Here is a 19,638-nt window from a genome sequence, read left to right on the forward strand (position 1 = left end):
CACTCATTTCCTGATCCGAGTTGCGTTGAGCACTACAACACTCAGTGGAGCCTGTGGTGTCGCTGAACAATAGGGAAGGAAACTTGAGTATATCATACATTGTCAGTCTCTTAGTGATTCGGTACAATGGTCTTAGTGGCAACTTGGAAGTGAGGTGTGTTCCTACATTTGAGCTCCATCTGCAGGGGATGAAAATACAAAATAAAAAGGAATTTTACTGAATATGGTCTCAATAAACATCATACTGTTGTCTAGGAGATGGTCTTGATGGATATTCTTGCCTCTCCTTCTTAAATACTGCACCTACCATTGATGGGAATGCTCGCTAAGCAAGTATGTTTGTGTCCATGTGTATTTTTCAAAACTCTATAAGGACTTTGGTAAGCTGCAGCAACTTGGATTTCTATAGCACTTGTCACAAAGAGAAGCATCAGGAGACTTTACTGGGGAATCAGGTGTTGGGAAATTGAGGAGGAGAGTATTAGGGCAGGTGACTGAAGGCCTGGTCAAGGAGATAAGCACTGTGTAAAATGTAGGAGGGTAGAGAACTAGCAAGATGAAGAGGCATAGGAAAAGTGTTCCAGAGTGCAAGGGCTTAATCATTTGTCTGTTGGACCAGAGAGAGAGGAGCTGCCCAATTTTCCAGAATCTGGAGTAAACCTGCCTCCTGGAACAGTTCAGCCAGAAGTTTGCAGAGGTAGAATTGAATAAAGCCACGAGGGATTTCAAAATTATTGTTTTAAAACTCTGAGCCAGGAAAAGGTGATGGATGGGCAGGATTTTGTGTGAGGTAGGATGCAGACCTTGGGGTTCCAGTTGATTTGCCAATGTGGAAGGGAGGCTGGCATGTTAGAATAATTAAGCCTTAAATTTCTGGAGATGTATGAGACTGGCAGAAGTGTTGCTGCTCCTGTTATAAATGACTAAAGATTGGGCTGTAATGATCCCCTTGGCTGATTATCTTGTGCCGCCATACTATGGTAATGCAGGTTTCTCAAGCTGCATGCTTAATCATTGTAGAACTAAGTGCATGTGTCACATGAGTGCAAAAATTACACTTTTTTAAAATTGTGGGCAGTAAAGTATATGTGTTAATGTATAAGTCCTCAGAGGGTTATGAATAGATTTTATGGCACTCAATGGTTTGAAAGTCTGACCTGTTTTCCTGTTGTTCACTGCACTTTGATAACCACATAACCAAGGATGCTTATTATTTGAAAAAGCAAACTTTAATTGATATTTACATGAACTTACATCAGTCATGATGATTCTAAACCCTGTCATTTGTGTAGTTCATCAGAGATCTAGCCTCTGATTAAAGAGTATAATACAAGAGACAAATGAGCGAATTGCGAGGGTCAGATGTAGAAATTAAATCAGTTTGAAAACTGAGAACTTTATCTTCACTGCTTTCTTACATTTTCTTCAACTTTTGCAGATCGTTGAGTCATGCCGTGAAGGAATTAGCAAGCCAAACCCTGGGATTTACAAACTCTGTTTAGAACGCCTGAAGGTCAACCCTGAGGAATCAATTTTCCTTGATGACTCTGGACAAAACCTAAAACCAGCAGCTCATCTTGGGATGCGCACTATTAAGGTAAAGCTGTCTAGAGATAGCTGCTGGGCACAAAAAATAACTTGGAGGGTTATAGCACAAGGTGGAATAGTGATTGGAGAGAGAAGTACAGTGTGATGGCCTCATTAATGCTCTAGAAATTAATTATTTCTTCTATGTCTTTTCCACCAAAATCAGCAAGCATTTTCTTCTCCTGGGGTGAGTTTACACGACCTACTTCAGACCTCCGGTACCTTGGTCACTGAGCTTCTTTATATAGGAACTAGACAGTGAATCTCAACTGGGTGTTCAGCTGTTGAGACATCACTGGAACCTGATCCTATTCACACACCTGAATATTTTCTAGGTTACTATTTGGCAATCAGAAGTGAAAACTATGGCTTATTTTTCCCATTCTAGGACAATGGGACTGGGGCCAACAGCTTCTCTAGCTCAAGATCAGGTTACAATCAAATCTGGGACCTTTCTGGTCTGAATGGTGGACTGGGTAGTGCTCTTACTCATGAAGCCAGTGGAGAGTTTATAATTGAATTTATGTTAAGTTTATACCACTACATGGAGAAAAGGGAATCACCAGCTGAACAGCAATATGGAAAAGGTGTTTCATTTTAATTTCTAGGTTGGAGACATAGATACAGCCATTCAGGAGTTGGAAGCAATGCTGGGGTTCCCATTGCGTGGTTATGTGCATGATACACAAGCTGTACGTAAGGACATGGAGATTCCTACAGATCGTCTGAAGGAGTATCTCCAGACCACTCTGGGGCTAAATTTAACAGGTAGGTTGTTCACCCTGCAGCACCATGCTGCAACCCAAAACTCTACAACAGAAGTATATGTTTTTGAAGAATAACTTCATTACATTGGAATGATCCCTGTTTGGATAACTAAATGACTCTGATACTTGACCAGATTTAATTTAGCGCAACACTCTTTAAAATGATATGAGTCTATGCACGATGTGATAAAATAACAGTGCACACAGGGCAAGCCGCGATGTGGTCCACTCTGATAAACACTTTCCTTCTGGAAGTTCAGATTCTGAACTGGAAGAAATTTGAGATCCAGTGCAAACTTTCCAGCTCACTGCAGTTTGTGTAATAATGTCAGTAGAGAGAAGAATTTTAGAAATACCTTCACCTGGAGCCTCTCTGATGTCTCAGTAGATAAACGCATGGCACTGTTATGCCATGTCATGCCTTTTATTGTATTGAGTTATAGTCCCTTTATCATCAATTTCCTTTAGTTCCAATGAGGGAACTTCATTCCAAGATGGCAACTGCAGCTTGCTTTTTGCATATACTCACTCATTTCCTGCAGCGGTTTAAATACTTTTTTCCCAGGAAGAAAGCAGTAACCAGCTGGTGATTGCTGACCAAGTTACGGCATAACTGATTGGATACCCATGTTTGGAACTTACTGCATTTCCAGATGAAGGGAGTAGTATGGAAATGCATGGCTTATTTTAAAGGGATAATGTGGTTCTCTTATTTTAGTTAAGTTTTAATTTAGATAAATGGATTATTGGAAAGTGTCTTTACATTTTTGAGAATCTATGTCTCCCATTTGCTGAGCACTGCCTCCCAGATCTTCCAAGCATCTCCCTGTTTGAGAAGACTCGGAGATGGTTGGCCTGTTTACACATTGAATGTTAGGAGGAGCCCACCTCTTCCGAGACAGCCAGGCTGACACTGGGCAGATTGCTCAGAGAGAACCTGCAGCCTACCACTCTTTAGAACAATAAGGGAGTTTAGTAGTCCATTATGCCACTGTATTGATCAAGTTTAATTGATACGCAATGTCTGGTTTCAGAGCCATTGACTCTGCGGCAGTTTATTCATGGCCAGTCCAACCCTACATACCATGTCCAGAGTGGCGACCAACAGCTGGTCCTAAGAAAGAAACCGCCCGGAAAACTTCTGCAATCAGCACACGCAGTGGAGAGAGAATACAGGTAGTGGAGTAAAATGGAGGGAATCTCTGTGCTTTACAAAATCAATGATTCCTCTTCACTCAGTCGGGAGCTGCTAGCTCAGTTCTTAACCTGCTGTCAGATGCCAAGGATTCCAGGGTCCCTGGGCCATCTGCTTCATTAAAAAAAAAGTTTCCAGCTCACAGCTCCTTAATGCCTTATTAGGTAACCGTACTGCCTGGTGTTGAGCCTTACTGATCAGGAAGATCCGAAATTTGATTCCCAATACAGTTGCTTTCAGCCGAATTGTCACTATTGGCTTCAGTGTCCGTGGACAAAAGATGGGAAATTTAGACAGGTCTCCCCGCTCTTGATTACCTGCTGCATAATATATGTGGGCATTGGATGAACTCATGGTTAATCTTGGTTGTGATGCCCCCGACAGTCAAATACCCTGCCAACACTCACTGCCTAGCTTTGAGTGAAAGCCTTCAATACACGTTGAAATATACGTCAGTGAAAATTAGCAGCTGCAGGGGATGAGAAGAGAAAATTGATTAAAAATGTAAGAATTGCAGACCGTATGTACACAGTTAATTATGCTCTGTTCTGAATGTTTTTTTTCCCGGTCAACTTGTTACCTACTGTGCTTTAGAAGGTTAAATTAAAGTTTCATTTTTATTTCATGGTCCATTCAGGGTGATGAAAGCTCTTTCAGCCATGGGCCTTCCTGTTCCCAGGACACTTGCCATCTGTGAGGACCCCAGGTAAAAAGTCAAACTCTACAGTTGCAATGTATAAGTATGTATGTATCAGTAATATGAAAGTTAATAAATGTTAAGGGGGAGAAAAGAACTCTGAAGCAACAGGATGAGCATGGAAGCTGGATGATTCAGATTTTGAGATGCTGTGCTTTTACCTCTGAAACCTGGAACGATCAAAGTCTCCACCTCTTAAACAGTGTGTGGAAATTAGATCTCCAAAACAACAACAACTTGCATTTATATTGCACCTTTAACATACAAGTAGTAAAATGCCCCACAGAGCATTATCAGACAAAATGTGACCCAATCCCTGGCAGATGTGAATACAAAACACAAAATTCAACACTAAATCAGCATTTTGAAGTAGATGCTAAATGACATGTGGAAACATTCAACTTTTGGTGCTGTTGAAGCACATTTTTGAGCTACAGTAAAGGGAGTTGTATGTCTTGTCTAGTATCCAAGATGGACATCGATGGAGTGAAGGGACGCCCCACTGGGTGGGAGAGACTAAAAACAATATAATCTTAAAGAAAGTCTGGGGCAGTACATTTTTTTTGTAAGAACTCTCTAAACCTATGGTGCCATTTGTTGGATATGCTCCATAAATTACATTGGGGCAGGACTTCGAATTGGTATGGATTTAGATCCAAGGTAGACCTCGTTGTTCTATCACCGATAGCCGGATGGTGAAGGATAGAACTGGAACCTAATCTTTACGTACTTCATAAGCTTATATTTAAAGAGACATTTGTTACAAATATGCAACTCCAAAACCAACGAGCACAGTTTCAGTCTACTATATATAGAAGCACAAGTGAATCATCACTACCTCAATACAATTAGGTACTCAATTAAATTACAGTTAACACAGGTAATTCTGAGATTACGTGCTACCAGCTGGACATACTGCAGATCAACAGAAACATGTAGAATGTGTGTAACTGGGTGCTTGCATGACAACTGGAGGACCTGATGAACCTGCCAAGCGATGGTGAAAATGCAGTTTGGTCTTTCCAATGGTGGATGTAGAATTAAACAATAGCAACTCCAGCACTTAGTAATGTGAGTGATACAAGCACATAGCCATTCCATCTTTGGAGCTCTTTGCTCTCTCTTCAGGAATGTGTTCAATAAACTGGGACTCAAAAGCTTGGATAGCTTGAATTGGGTAGTTAGATACCATTGTGAGAATTGCACGTGACTTTTCTGTGATATGAAGTCCGACTCCACATACCCAATAATTCATGAGCCAATGGCACAAACTCAGCTTTTAAATATGATGACAGCAAATAACTAAAGAAATAATCTTCATTTATATAGTTCTTCACAGCCAACAAATTACTTTTGAAGTGTAGTCAATGTTGTTTTGCAGGCAAATATAGTAGCCAATTTACAATATGAAAGCCCCACAGTAAGCAAATTAGATGAATATTCTGTTAACCTGTTTTGGTGGTGAAAGCTTCATGGAAGAATACTGACCACAGCAGCAGTGGAGCACAGAATAGTTTCTGCCCACTGGAACAGGCAGGTGGAGTCTTGGTTTGACATCTCATCTGAAAGATAGCACTTCCTTATTACTGCAATGGTCAGGCTAGGTTGTGTGCTCAAGTCCAAGTGTGGGGTTGAAATCCATGACCTTCGGACTCAAAGAGTGAGAGAGCTACCACTGAGTCAGGCTAACACAAGTTATAGCATTGTCTCAATTGCCACTTTCACAAACACAAGAATGCAGCAGAAAGGAAGTCAGATAATGTTACTTGGTGTAGGCATACAGCTGCTCAAAGAGACAGAAAGAATGAGAAGTAGGAAGGAAAATGGGTAACAATAGAAGAAAAGGAGATATGAAAAATTAATGGAGGATAAGGAAAAGAATGAGAAATACTTGAGAATGAAGGGGAGCAAGATTATAGTGTGAGGGAATGAGAGCCTGATAAAGAGATAGTACAATTTCTTTCAGATACAGATGAGCTGATAGGGCAACCTCAAAGGCAACTATGGTTGGGCAACGTGAAAAAGTAATGGTAAGTGTGACTTTATGGACTTTTGTCAGGACATAACTTGTACTGTTGTTTTAAGTTTGAAAAGTAGGCTGAAACCAATGTGTATTCTATTGGAACTCATTACAAGTGCACATAATACAATGTTGATTATAATTTGCTCAAATGTAGCACTATTCTGGGGCCGAGGTGGTGTGCGCTGACTGAGTTATATATTAAAATGCAAGTATTAAATGACAAGTCCTTCTTTGCAAACAGAGATGATGATCTCAGTAATTTTCCCTATTTTCCAGTGTTCTTGGGACTTCCTTCTACCTGATGGAATACTGCCCAGGAAGGGTATTTAAGGACCCAACGCTGCCAGGGTTAACTGCCAGCCAGCGGAAAGACATTTACACTGCCATGAACCACGTTCTCTGCCAGATTCATCAGGTTGACATCCATGCAGCTGGATTAGAGGATTATGGAAAATATGGTAAGGAGTGTTTACTGATTCTAATCGATTATTACTTTGCATATATACATTCTTTTGGTTATGTACACACTGAGTTTTGAATATGGTTTTTCCCTTTGGCACTTTTATTATGCTAGTTACGAACCAGATCTTTCTACCTGGTGAATCAGACACATGGCCCCACACCCTATTCTTCTGTAGCTGCAGTTTGCCAGAATACTAATGTATTTTGTCATTACTTATGTTTGCCCTTATGTTTGCACAGCTTGTAATCAGCGCTTCTTATTAAGTGTGTGTAAGATTGAATATTAAACTGGCTGATTTTGTTCCCTTCTAACCAGTGGCACCGAGGCAAATTGTAGCAATCCAAATGCTGCCTGTGTTGAGGCCCAACCTCCTCAACCTTTCCTCATAAGATTACCCCTTCATCCCAGGAATCAGTCAAATGAACCTGCTCTGAACAGCTTCTAATGCAGTTATATCCTTTCTTAAGTTACGAGACCAAAACTATCACAATACTCCAGATGTGGCCTAACTAAGCCCCTGTATAGCTGTAGCAACACTCCCCCACTTTTATACTGGATTCCTCTTGCAATAAAGACTAACATTCCATTTGCCTTCCTAATCACTTGTGCATTTACATGTGATTCATGTGCCTGTACACCCAGTTCCTTCTGTAGCATAGAGTTCTGCGGTCTCTCTGTAGTCAAATAATGTACCGCTTTTCCTGTCAAAGTGAACAAGTTCACATTTTCCCTGCCAATTTTTTCCCCCGCTCACTTAACCTATATAAATCTCTTTGTAGAGTCATTATGTCCTCTAGACAATTTGAAATCTGTTAATTCAGCCTTGACCAAGAATGAAATCAGGAAGCTTCTGATCTATGTGTCTTTGTACCACATGAGCAGTGCATTTATTCACAAGCCCATTATGAGAAATTTGGTACGTAAACAATATGATATAGCTGGGAAAAATAAATTGTATGTGCAGAAATTGACATAGATTGTTGATTTAATCTCTTGTTTCTTCCAAGGGTTTGACCACCTTATTTCTCATCCCACTCCAAATATTGTACTGAGCTGTCTTAATAATATTTATTCTTAGGCAACTATATCAAGCGTCAGGTGTGCACATGGACTAAGCAGTACCGAGCAAGTGAGACTCATAACATTCCAGCAATGGAACAGCTCATAAAATGGCTTCCGAATAACCTCCCAACACATGAAAAAACCACACTTGTGCATGGAGACTTTAGGTATGTAATGTAACTGTTTAAGTGCTTGATAATTGTTTTAACAGACAAAAGTTTAGGCACAGATTTTGGAGATAGTAATTGAGAATAACTTTTAAGGTTAGGGTTTAAATGTCATTGGGTTGTGAAGACTTGATTTAAATCGTGGAACATGGTGCACCTCCATAAACCTGTTACCACAGCTTCAGTATACCAATCTACACACTTAAGAATCTAACCTGTAGTGAGTATCAATTTTATAAATCAAACTGTAGTTTAACACACTTTTTCTCTTTTCTCACACTTCTGTCTCTCACTTTCTCACTCTCTCTTTTCATTTTCTATCCCAATTTCCTTTTCCCTATTTCCTTTCCATTCTGTACTCTCCACTCAACAATTTAGACTGGACAATCTGGTTTTTCACGCTGACAAACCTGAGGTGCTGGCAGTTTTGGACTGGGAACTGTCCACTCTGGGCGATCCCATCTCTGACGTGGCATGTAATTGTTTGGCACACCATCTCCCACCAGATTTCCCCATCTTAAAAGGTAATGTGAGTTAAGCTGCTTACTTATACTGGAGCCTTGATCTTTATTTTAAAGAAAGAACTTGTATTTATATTGCACCTTTCCCACAGTGTAATTGTTTGTTTTATAGGATAACAAAGCGGCCAATTTGCACATGGCAGGGTTCCACAAATAATAATGAGCCAAATCACCAATTAATCTATTTTTGAACAAGAGCAAAATACTATGGGCACTGGAAACCTGAAATAGAAACAGAATATGCTGGAAATACTCGGCATGTCTGACAGCTGTGGAGAGAGAAATAGAGATAATGTTTCAGGCCTATTTAAAATTTCTAGCACCTGCAGTATTTTTACTTTTGTATATGTATCTAAAGAAGGTGTGAAAGGCAGGATCCTGAATAGCTGCTGCCTAAAAGCAAATATAATTAGAGAAACAAGCACAGCACTGAAATGCCAGTCTAGGTTATATATTTAAATCTCTGAAATTAAATTTGAAGCATGACCTTCTTCCTCTGAGACAACCTTGGGCCAAGCTGACACAATGTGGGTTTTGTGTAAATGTATTATAGTCCTTTGTCATTTCAGTTTCATGATTTTTAAAAATGTAAGTACTTTATTTCCCCTGGGAATTTAATGTTTAGATGCATTGCCCAGTGTAATTCAGAGTTACAACCATCAGGAAGATCTCTAATTTGATTCTGATCTGTGCTGAGTTTATATATCTCACCTGGACTTAGACTTAGTAGCTCCAGCGTCTAAAGATACATGAGACAGGCAAAGCACTCCATTCTCTCCTTTCCATAGCCAGTGTTCTCAAGTCACTCCAGCACTTATTGGCCAGCTGGAGACCCCTGCTGACAATCTGGTGTCAGTTCATCTTGGTCACCCTCTTCTTTTACGTCTAATGGGAGCTTATGCATGACCTGATGGGGAGGCCACAATAACGTAAGTCGGATTACAAGCTAGCTGAGCTGTCTTTTACAAATGATGGATGATGCTGGAGGCTGTTCTGACCATTTTCTTATTTCTGTTGGGTATAAAATCCCTCCAGTGCTTGCTTAGAATCCTTCAAAAACGTCAGATATCAAAGGCATCCAATTTCCTTTCTTGACAGGTTTTCAGACTCCAGGTTTGACAACTATATCAGAGAGTGGAGAGCACATTTGCATTGTAGAATCTAAGCTTTGCTTTCATGGAAATCTTTTTCAATTGGTTGAAAGCTGATGATGCTTTACCTATTCTTGCTTTAAGCTATTTGACTATGGCTCCCTGGATATTTAATGGAACTGTCCAGGTAAATGAAGTCCTCTACGGTGCCAACTTTATTTTGATTGCTATAAACATCTGTTAGTTGTTGGTGGTCTTCCGTCATCATATTTTTTGTTTTCTTAGTGTTTATGATGAATCCCATTCTCTCAGTCTGATTACTGATTGAGTTGATAAGCTGTTGATACACTGTTATGCTATCTGACAGGGCAGTGATGTCATTAGCAAAGTTCAGGTCTGTGAGCTGACCATCATTTCAATCCAAGATTATCTTTGGTTGACTCCCTTATTACGCAGCCAATTGCAATAACAGAAAGGAGAGAAGAAAGGATGCAACCTTGCTTGACACCAGTCAACACATGGAACCAACCACTGTAACCATCACCTGCCCTGACACGGCACTCAGAGTTAACAACTTCTCAATAACTGAAACCATGCATCCTTGTTGGGATGCCAAATGAAAAGAGAATTTTACAGAGTGAAGGCCAGTGAAGGCTATCAAAGACCCTGAAGTCAACAAAGCTGATGGCCAGAGAAGCTTGGTACTCTTGGCAGTTCTCAACAATGGGCCTTAGTGCAATATTTTGGTTGGCACAGAAGTGTGTCGGTTTGAAACCTGCCTGTTCTTCTCAAAGTTCATCATCCATTATGTCTTAACATAGTTAAGGATCATTTGGCAGTAGACTTTACATGGTATTGAAAGGAGAGTGACTCCTCTGCAATCATCACATTCGGTGAGATTGCCTTTTTATTTTGGGAGATGCAGAAAGTTGATCCATCTTTCCAGTCATGTGGAACAATGCCAGAGTCCCAGAGCTGGTTGCCAAATTGACATAGCCACTGGACAGTTGATTCTCCAACTGCTTTGAGCATTTCTGCAGTAATGTTATCTGTACTGGGCAATTTGTTGTTTTTGAGTGCAGCAATTGCCCTTCTCACTTCATCTTCAGTGAACTTCTCTAAACTTATTGGAAGCTGAATTGTATACTAAGCGACTTGATTTCGGTTGGTCAGAGTAGGTCAATCGACTACTTCCTGGAAGTGTTCTGCCCACCATGATAACTTGTCTTGACCTTTAAAGATAAGTGTACCATCTTTCCAAATAATTGGTCCCATCCTTGCTTTCCTGCTGCCTGAAATATTCTTTCTGATTTGGAATAGTGATCTCATGTTATTGAAGGCAGCTGTGTCTTCTGCCTCTTGTGCTTGTTTGTTGATACATTCTCTCTTGTCCTTTTGGGAACTCCTCTTCACACCTCTTGTCTTTATTTCCATGGAAGGCTTTCTGTCTTTTCTTTCTTTCCTTTCTGCTATAATGTTCCAAGTGTGGTCACTGATCCACTCTTGCTTCAAAGATTTTGGGTATCCTAGTATCTCTTCCCCTGTTACTTTCATTGCTATCTTTAGTTCCTCACACCAGTCTACTGTTCCAGCTGAAGGAACTGAAAGGTAGGGCTGCTAACAATTATCCCTGTACCCCAGGTTAGAAGCCATTTCAGATTTTCTATTGAAAAGCATGTTGATGTGGATTAATATCAGTTGTCCTGTGTTCAAGCAGCCTGCTGACACTCACACATAGTGGTTACTACAATACAAATATCCCCTGCCAGTCCTGATGCAACTGTACCTAGCAACAGTTGGTACATTAAATAGAGGAGGAGAGGCAAACAAAGTAGAAGGAAACTTTTTTTTTATCATTAAACTGAGGGTTTACCCTACTGTTTAGTAAAACATTTGTTGCTTTTTTGAGCCAAGCTACTCCCATGGAAGTACGCTGAAGAGGTGATGATCAAACCCAAGCGTTCAATTCAAATGTTGCATACTGCTGCTCTAATGTGATATGCCAGAATAACATATAGTAAAATAACATTTTAAAAACTGGTGCATAAAGAAACATCCGTATCAGTGATAGAAAATATTTGATTGTTGGCGCTCGATCAGTAGAAACGAGTGTTGAAAAAATTTAACAACAAATGCACTATAATAAAGTGTTGTTGATGCTGAGACAGCTGTGTACACTGGGAGTTTTACTGGTTTATATGTTTATTGACACATATAACCTTAGTGAAAATTTTTTGCCACGTGCACAAATTCTTCGAATTAATGCCGAGATGGGGTCCGTCAGGTACTGGCAGTGGGTGGAGATTTTTGCTAAATGTTGAGTTTTGAGGTTTAGTCTTTATAAGTAGTGTTCAGCTTCTTGCGCAGCAGCTATCTGATGATTTTATCGTCCATTACAATGTCAGTTTACACCTCAGCAGGTTAATCCATCTGCAAATCTTAGTTTTAGATCATTTTAGACATTTTTTGTAATTACCATAATATAAATATCAAAGCTGTCAGATTCCATCTGATGTATAAGTTAGCCAACAGACTGAACAAAGTGACTAATGCACTAGTTGCTTGAGTTTGTGTCTGGATCCCCAATTTAATTTGAATATATCTAAGGCTCACCTGACATATTTTCAAAATATTTGTTTTTTTCCCCCTTAAACTGAGATTTAAATGAATCTGTCATCTCTTTATAGCTCTATCAGCAGATATCTTTCCATTGTTTATTCCTAATTTAGTGTATACCCACATAATGTCTCTTCCCTTTCTGCCATAGGGATGAATGATCTTAATTTGATGGAGTTCGGAATCCCAACTGATTTGGAATACCTTACCCTTTACTGTGACAACATGGGGATTAATCCTGTTGAAAATTGGAATTTCTACATGGCTTTCTCCTTTTTCCGAGTCACAGCCATACTCCAGGGAATCTATAAGCGATCACTTCAAGGTGAGAGTCTTAGACTTTTTTTTGTGGGCATTGCTGGCTAGGCCAGCATTTGTTACCCTCCCTAATTGCCCTTGAGAACGTGGTGGTGAGCTGCCTTCTTGAACCGCTGCAGTCCCTGTGGTGTAGATACACCCACAGTGCTGTTAGGGAGAGAGTTCCAGAATTTTGACCCAGCAACAGTAAAGGAACAGTGGTATATTTCCAAGTCAGGATGGTGAGTGTCAGGAGGGGAACTTCCAGGCAGTGGTATACCCATATATCTGTTGCCCTTGTCCTTCTCGATGGTAGTGCTTGGGGGTTTGGAAGGTGCTGCCTAAGGATCCTTGGTGAGTTTCTCCAGTGCATCTTGTAGATGATACACACTGCTGTCCCTGTACATTGGTGGTGCAGGGAGTGCATGTTTGTGGAAGGGGTGCCAGTCAAGTGGGCTCCTTTGTCCTGGGTGGTGTCAAGCTTCTTGAGTGCTCTTGGGGCTGCACTCATCCAGGCAAGTGAAGAGTATTCCATCATACTCCTGACTTGTGTTTTGTAGATGGTGGACAGGCTCTGGGGAGTCAGGAGGTGAGTTACTCGCCGCAGGATTCTCAGCCTCTGACCTCTTGTGGCTAGTCCAGTTCAGCTTCTGGTCAATGGTAGCCCCGAGGATGTTGGTAGTGGGAGATTCAGTGATGGTAATGCCATTGAATGGGGCGATGGTTAGATCCTCTCTTAATGGAGCTCGGTCTGTGGTGGTGCCACCGAGCCACTGGACATTGAAGTCCCACCCAGAGTACATTCTGCGCTCTTGCCACCCTCAGTGCTCAACATGGAAGAGCACTGATTCATCAGTTCATGGAGTGTGGGATGTGATAATCAGTAGGAGGTTTCTTTGCACATGTTTGACCTGATGAGACTTCATGGGGGCTGGAGCCGATGTTGAAGACTCACAGGGCAACTTCCTCCCAACTGTATACCACTGTGCTGCCATCTCTGCTGGGTCTTTCCTGCTGGTGGGACATACTCAGGACAGGACATAGACAGGGATGGTGATGATGGTGTCTGGGACATGATCTGTAAGGTATAATTCTGTGAGTATGACTATGCCAAGAGTCAACCACATTGCTGTGGATCTGGAGTCAGGTGAGGATGGCAGGTTTCCTTCCCTAAAGGGCATTAGTGCACCAGATGGGTTTTTACAACAATTGATAATGGTTCCATTGCTATCATTAGACTTTTAATTCCAGATTCTTATTGAAGCAGCATCTGTCACAGTGGGATTCAAACCCGGGTCCACAGGACATCACCCTGGATTACCAGCTCAGTGACATACCACTACGCCATCGCCATTTCAGTTAGTGGCTCGATACCAAACATTTTAGCAACCAAATGCAGAAAAACTGAACTATTGAACCTTGTTCTGCATAGTTTTGGAGGTGTGATCCAGACCCCTAATGATTGAGGTGTCACCAGTGGCTTAAACATAAATGCACCACATGTTATACCAAACTACAGATTGGTACTGAGTCACAATAGCCACAAAAGTTCCAAGTTAGCTGTTCTTAGCTGTGTGCCACACTTAGCTTTGGTGGCTAACAGTGGGAAAGACAGCAAGGGTTCAGACACTCCTGATCACTATCTAATGACACCTACTAGAAAGTGCACCTACATATGAAAAATGTCACATGATCCACCGAGATTGTCCCATTCAACCATGTGTAACTAGGCAACATAACCCTGAATAGTCCCGGCCATCGACAGTTATTTATTCCCCAAGAGAACTTCAAAAATAATTAAAAACTAACCCTAGGCTAATTCAGGAAAAGAAGAGAATTGATGGAAATGCATTGTCTCAGCATTCACTATAAGAGTTGGGAATCGATTCCAAAGGTAATTGATTTCCAGGGTAAAGAAAATCTTCCTGGCATCTAACTTCATTCTCTGTTTGTACTTGTTTCCTCATTCTCCCTAATTTACCTAACTCAAATAATCTGTTCATGCATACATAGTCTAGTTGTTGCATCATTTTAAATACTTCAAAGAAGACTGCACATTTCTGCAGTAAAATCACCTACTGCCTTGGACCTGCTGTGATACCTAAGAATTTTATAATTATGTTTTAATCTAGTGAAACCTCCTCTGAACCTATATCTCCCATGTAGGGGGATCAGAATTGGACTGTTTTTTAGATGGCCTTTTAGTCAAGGTCTTGTTTTTTAGCCAAGGTCTTGTACAAGGAAACTAGGGTACTCCTTGTTTTATAATTAAAACAGAAAATGTTGGAAAAACTCAGCAGGTCTGGCATCACCTGTGGTGAGAGAAACAGAGTTAACGTTTCAAGCAGCTTCAGAGCTGGTTTCACTCTTTGTTTTATATTTGATTGTCCTAGTTCTACATCCTAATACTCTGTTTGCTTTCACAATAGCCTCTCAATACCGGTTGTGGGATGCGAGAGACTATAACACCCATGTTTTAGTGCCCCTCAACAGACTTTATCTCAGAGCTCAGTGTGATATGCGTAAGCTCAGCATTAGCCAAATCCACTTGTACTGCACTACATAAATCTACATTAAATGTTGTCTGGCAGATTCTGGCCCTTTCCTCCAGCCTAGATCGGATTTTAAATAGTTTTTTTCTCCTCAAGCTATCTGGCACCAGCACAGATCTTTGTGGCACTTGTAGACATAAGGACAGCATCCCCAGTGCCTTCACCTAGATCTCTGATATATATTGTGAAATGTTAACAGCCCCTGCATTAATCCCTACAAGATTCCACTTGTAACCGGTCTCCATGCAAAACCTCTACAATCAAAAATAACCATCTGTCCATGAGAAAGCAGCTTTTTCACAATACAACCTGGATCTGCTCTCCAATTTCACAGAACTCTATTGTCATCTATTCTAAGGCTCCAAATCTAAAAATTGTTGAAATCCAAATATACTGTGTCCACAGGGCTACCTTCATCTATCAATCTAGTAAGCTTCTAAAAGAATTCAACTAGATTTGTAAGACTTCTTTTCCACGTATCATATTGCATGTCTGTAATAACCCCTTCTCTGTCAAAAGCATCCCTAGTGACCCCTACTCTTAACCTTCCTACAACTGAAGCCTAACTAATGAGCCTAAATTTCCTGGCTGTGACTTGTTGCCCTGTCTAGAAACATAGAAAATAGGAGCAGTAGTAGGTCATTCAGTCCTTCAAGCATGCTGCTCCATTAATATGATCACGGCTTATCCATTATCTCAATGCCATATTCCCACTTTCACCCCATTGCCTATATCGCCATTAGAGTCTAGAAATGTATCTACCTCCATCTTAAATATATTCAGTGACTTGGTCTCCACAGCCTTCTGTGGTAGTAGAGAATTCCAGAGCTTCACCACCCCTGAGTGAAGACGTCTCTCCTCATTTCAGTCCTAAATGGCCTACCCCATATCCTGAGACTGTGACCCCTTGTTCTAGATCTCACAGCCTCCCTGCATCCAGTCTGTCTAGCCCTGTCAGAATTTTATACGTTTCAATGAGACTCCCTCTCATTCTTCTAAACTCCAGTGAATAAAGGCCTAGTCGGCCCAAACTCTCCTCATATGACAAACCTGACATTCCTGGAATCAATATGGTGAACCTTTGCTGCACTCCCTCTACAGCAAGTTTATCCTTTTTTAGGCAAGAAGACCAAAACTGCGCACAATACTCCTGATGTGGTCTCACCAAGGCCCCGTATAGCTGCAGTAAACATCCTTGCTTCTGTACTCAAGTCCTCTTGCAATGAAGGCCAACATACCATTTGCCTTCTTAGCTGTTTGCTGCACATGCATATATGCATTCAATGATTGGTGTGCAAGGACACCCAGGTCCCTTTGTACATCAACATTTCCCAATCTATCACCATTTAAGTAATACTCTGTCATTCTGTTTTTCCTACCAAAGTGGATAATTTCATATTTATCCATGTTATACTGCATCTACCATGTATTTGCCCAAATCGCCTTGAAGCCTCTTAACATCCTCTTCACCACTCACATTCCTACCAAGTTTCATGTCATCAGCAAACTTGGAAATATTACATTTGTTTCCCTCATCCAAATATATATTGTTAATAACCGGGGCCAAATCTCTGATCCCTGCAGTACTCCACTAGTCACCACCTGCCACTCTGAAAAAGATCCATTTATTCCTACTCTCTGTTTCTTGTCTGTTAACCAATTCTCAATCCATGCCAATATATTACCCCCCCCCCCCAATCCCATTTGCTTTAATTTTACACACTAACCTCCTATGTGGGACTTTATCAAAAGCTTTCTGAAAATCCAAATACACTCCATCCACTGGTTCTCCCTTATCTATTCTGCTAGTTACGTCCTCAAAGTAGATTTGTCAAACATGATTTCCCTTTCATGTTAACTTTGTCTAATCCAGTTGATATTTTCTAAGTGTCCTGTTATCACATCCTTTATAATAGTTTCTAGCATTTTCCCCACTACTCATGTTTTGCTAACCAGTCTGTAATTCCCTGTTTTCTCCCTCCCTCCTGTTTTAAATAGTGGGGTTATATTTGCCACTCTCCAATCTGCTGGGACTATTCCAGAATCTACTGGAATTTTGGAAGATGACAACCAACACATCCACTATTTCCATGGCCACCTCCTTTACTACCTTGGGATGTAGATTATCAGGCCCTGGGGATTTATCGGCTTTCAGTCCCATTAATTTCTCCAGCACTGTTTTTTTTGGAATGCTAATTTCCTTCAATTCCTCCTTCTCTCTAGACCCTCGGTTCCCTAACGTTTGTGGGAAATTATTTGTGTCTTCCTCAGTGAAGACATAACTAAAGTAGTTGTTTAATTGCTTTGCCATTTCCTTGTTCTCTATTATAAATTCTCCCATTTCTGACTGTAAGGGACCTACATTTGACTTCACTAATCTTTTTCTTTTTACATGTAGAAGCTTTTACAGGCCACTTTTATGTTCCTTGCAAGTTTACTCATACTCTCTTTTTTCCGCTCTTAATCAATTTCTTGGTCCTTCTTTGCTGAATTCTAAAGTGCTCCCAATCCTCGGGCTTGCTACTTTTCCTAGCAACTTTATATGGCTCCTCTTTGGATCTAATACTCTTAATTTCTTTGGTTAGCCATGGTTGTGCCGCTTTTCCTGTTGTGCCTTTGTGCCAGAAAGAAATGGAATGTATAACTCTCTAGATATGAGTAAATGAAGATATGTCAAGTAAGGACAAGATCAGGCAACTGTTTCTGTTCCAGCTCTCATATGAAAGAAAGAAAAGGAAAACAAATGGTCCTTTCACATCTCAGAACATCCTAAAGTGCTTCGTAATCAGTAAATTACCTTTAAAGTGTATACATTGTTGTTTTGTGACAAATACAGTGATCATTTTGCACACAGTAAGGTCCCCAAACAGGACTTTGGTTTTATATCTCAGCTGAAAGATGGTGCCAAAAGTCCAGAAATTACAGTTCATTGCGGTACTGAATCATTAGCTTAGATTCTGTATTCAAGTCATGAAACGGAGCTTGAACCTGGAACCTCTGATTCAGGTGAGAGGACTAACATTGAGTCAAGCTAACACTGAGTTAGTGGTTGCAAGTCTTCAATGAAGAAGCAAAATGGAGACATGATCTTCTGTTCTTGAATGTTTTGAGCATAATTTCTCAATATAAAGGAATACCATACTTAATAACTATTATGTTTACAACTAGTGGCAGGACATCAATATTCCATTAGCCTTTATATTTTTATTCTGTTAAAAGCTTGTCCAATAAGGACATCTGTGATCCACTCTGTGGAACCCAAATTGGAACATTGGTCACAAATGACCCATGTCACTAGGTGTACACATTTCCGTGGTATCATTTTTCTTTTTTTAATATTCTGTTTAGGCCAGGCAAGTTCAGCTAAAGCTGAAATCGCTGGGAAACTTGCTGAGAAAATAGCTGAGTTGGCCTGGATGTTTGCTGTAAGGGAAGGATTCCGAAAATTCAAATCAATTCCTACTAGAAGTCCAAGCCCTCCATTGAGAAAGTACTCCACGTGGAACAGACAGAGCTCATCAGCAGCAACCTTTTTATCTGCCTCTTCACTTGATGACCTTTCCAGACATATGGTGTCAGTCCCTAAAGGACATTTAATTATCTCACCTGAGGGGCTGCCTGCTCAGGTCCAAGAGTTGTACCACAAACTGACTGTGTTTATGGATAAATATATCTATCCCCAAGAGCAGGAACTTATGGATCACCAAAGGGCTGAAAATCGATGGATTCCAAATCCTAGAATGGAAGAACTGAAGGTAAGTTTAACTGTTGTAAAGGACATTTCAGGTATATCCGCATTTTTATCATCCCAACAAATCAGACCTTTTTACCACACCAAAACCTTTACATTCTGAAATAATGTAGTCTAGGCAAGACCTCAGGAACAAATTTTAAGGGCAATTTTCCGTCCTTGGTGCAAAGTATGGATGGAAGAGAAAGAAGTCTAAAAGAATGATGTTTTGGGTTACAGGCTGAGTTAAAGGAGAATACGAGAGGGAGCATTTTGGTTTTAAAACACACACCTTTTCCAATTTGAAGCAATTTTGAAAAATAAATTCTTGAGGAAAAATATATACCTATTTTAATTTCTCATTCCATTTGGGCACACAGCTGAGAGGTGCACCATTCAGTTCAGCAATGCAATCTTTCACTAGGTAATCTCACAGAACATTTTGTAGATTGGAATGTGGGCTGATATTTAATGTGTATACAGCTATTACAATGCAGCACACAGTGCCGGTTTGGGTTGGAGCCGTTCACTTGGCATGGATATTGGTAGATTGGCTCATTGCTGTGTGGAAACCCAAAAAAAAGTCAGGAAAATAAAAAAGAACAAAAAGCTCTTTTGTAACAGCAAGGTTCTTCACAAAAGGGAAGAGACCATTAACTGAGATGGCACGAGTATAAATTTTGAAACAGAAGAATTAAAAAAGGTAGAATGGAGCTTCATTGAAGTGTTAGATTTGAGAGATTTTTGAAGGTGATTGGAGATGTAATAAGGTGAAGAGATTCAGGAAGAATGTTCACCATTGTTTACCATTTAAAATTTTCATCCTTATGATGGGTACTTTTATATTAAAATCTACACACTCTCAAATTC

At 40.4% G+C, this 19,638-nt stretch overlaps 1 protein-coding gene across 9 annotated transcripts in view; it reads left to right on the plus strand.

Annotated features, from left to right (window-relative positions):
• LOC121285646 (acyl-CoA dehydrogenase family member 10-like) overlaps nt 1-19,638 on the plus strand; it is a 72,612-nt gene that overhangs the window by 34,092 nt on the left and 18,882 nt on the right. For all 9 annotated transcript variants that reach the window (XR_005944734.1, XM_041202302.1, XM_041202300.1 and 6 more), the window contains 9 exons: nt 1,439-1,597; nt 2,196-2,355; nt 3,389-3,530; nt 4,187-4,255; nt 6,546-6,727; nt 7,811-7,961; nt 8,340-8,485; nt 12,341-12,514; nt 18,387-18,793. Coding sequence is in view for 8 of the 9 variants with exons in the window: in XM_041202302.1 (XP_041058236.1) it covers nt 1,439-1,597; nt 2,196-2,355; nt 3,389-3,530; nt 4,187-4,255; nt 6,546-6,727; nt 7,811-7,961; nt 8,340-8,485; nt 12,341-12,514; nt 18,387-18,793 (1,590 nt within the window). In the remaining variant the exon portion in view is untranslated. The remainder of the gene's footprint in view (nt 1-1,438; nt 1,598-2,195; nt 2,356-3,388; nt 3,531-4,186; nt 4,256-6,545; nt 6,728-7,810; nt 7,962-8,339; nt 8,486-12,340; nt 12,515-18,386; nt 18,794-19,638) is intronic.

Source organism: Carcharodon carcharias, chromosome 13 (genome assembly GCF_017639515.1).
Source record: "Carcharodon carcharias isolate sCarCar2 chromosome 13, sCarCar2.pri, whole genome shotgun sequence".
In the NCBI taxonomy this organism is placed as follows: domain Eukaryota; kingdom Metazoa; phylum Chordata; class Chondrichthyes; order Lamniformes; family Lamnidae; genus Carcharodon; species Carcharodon carcharias.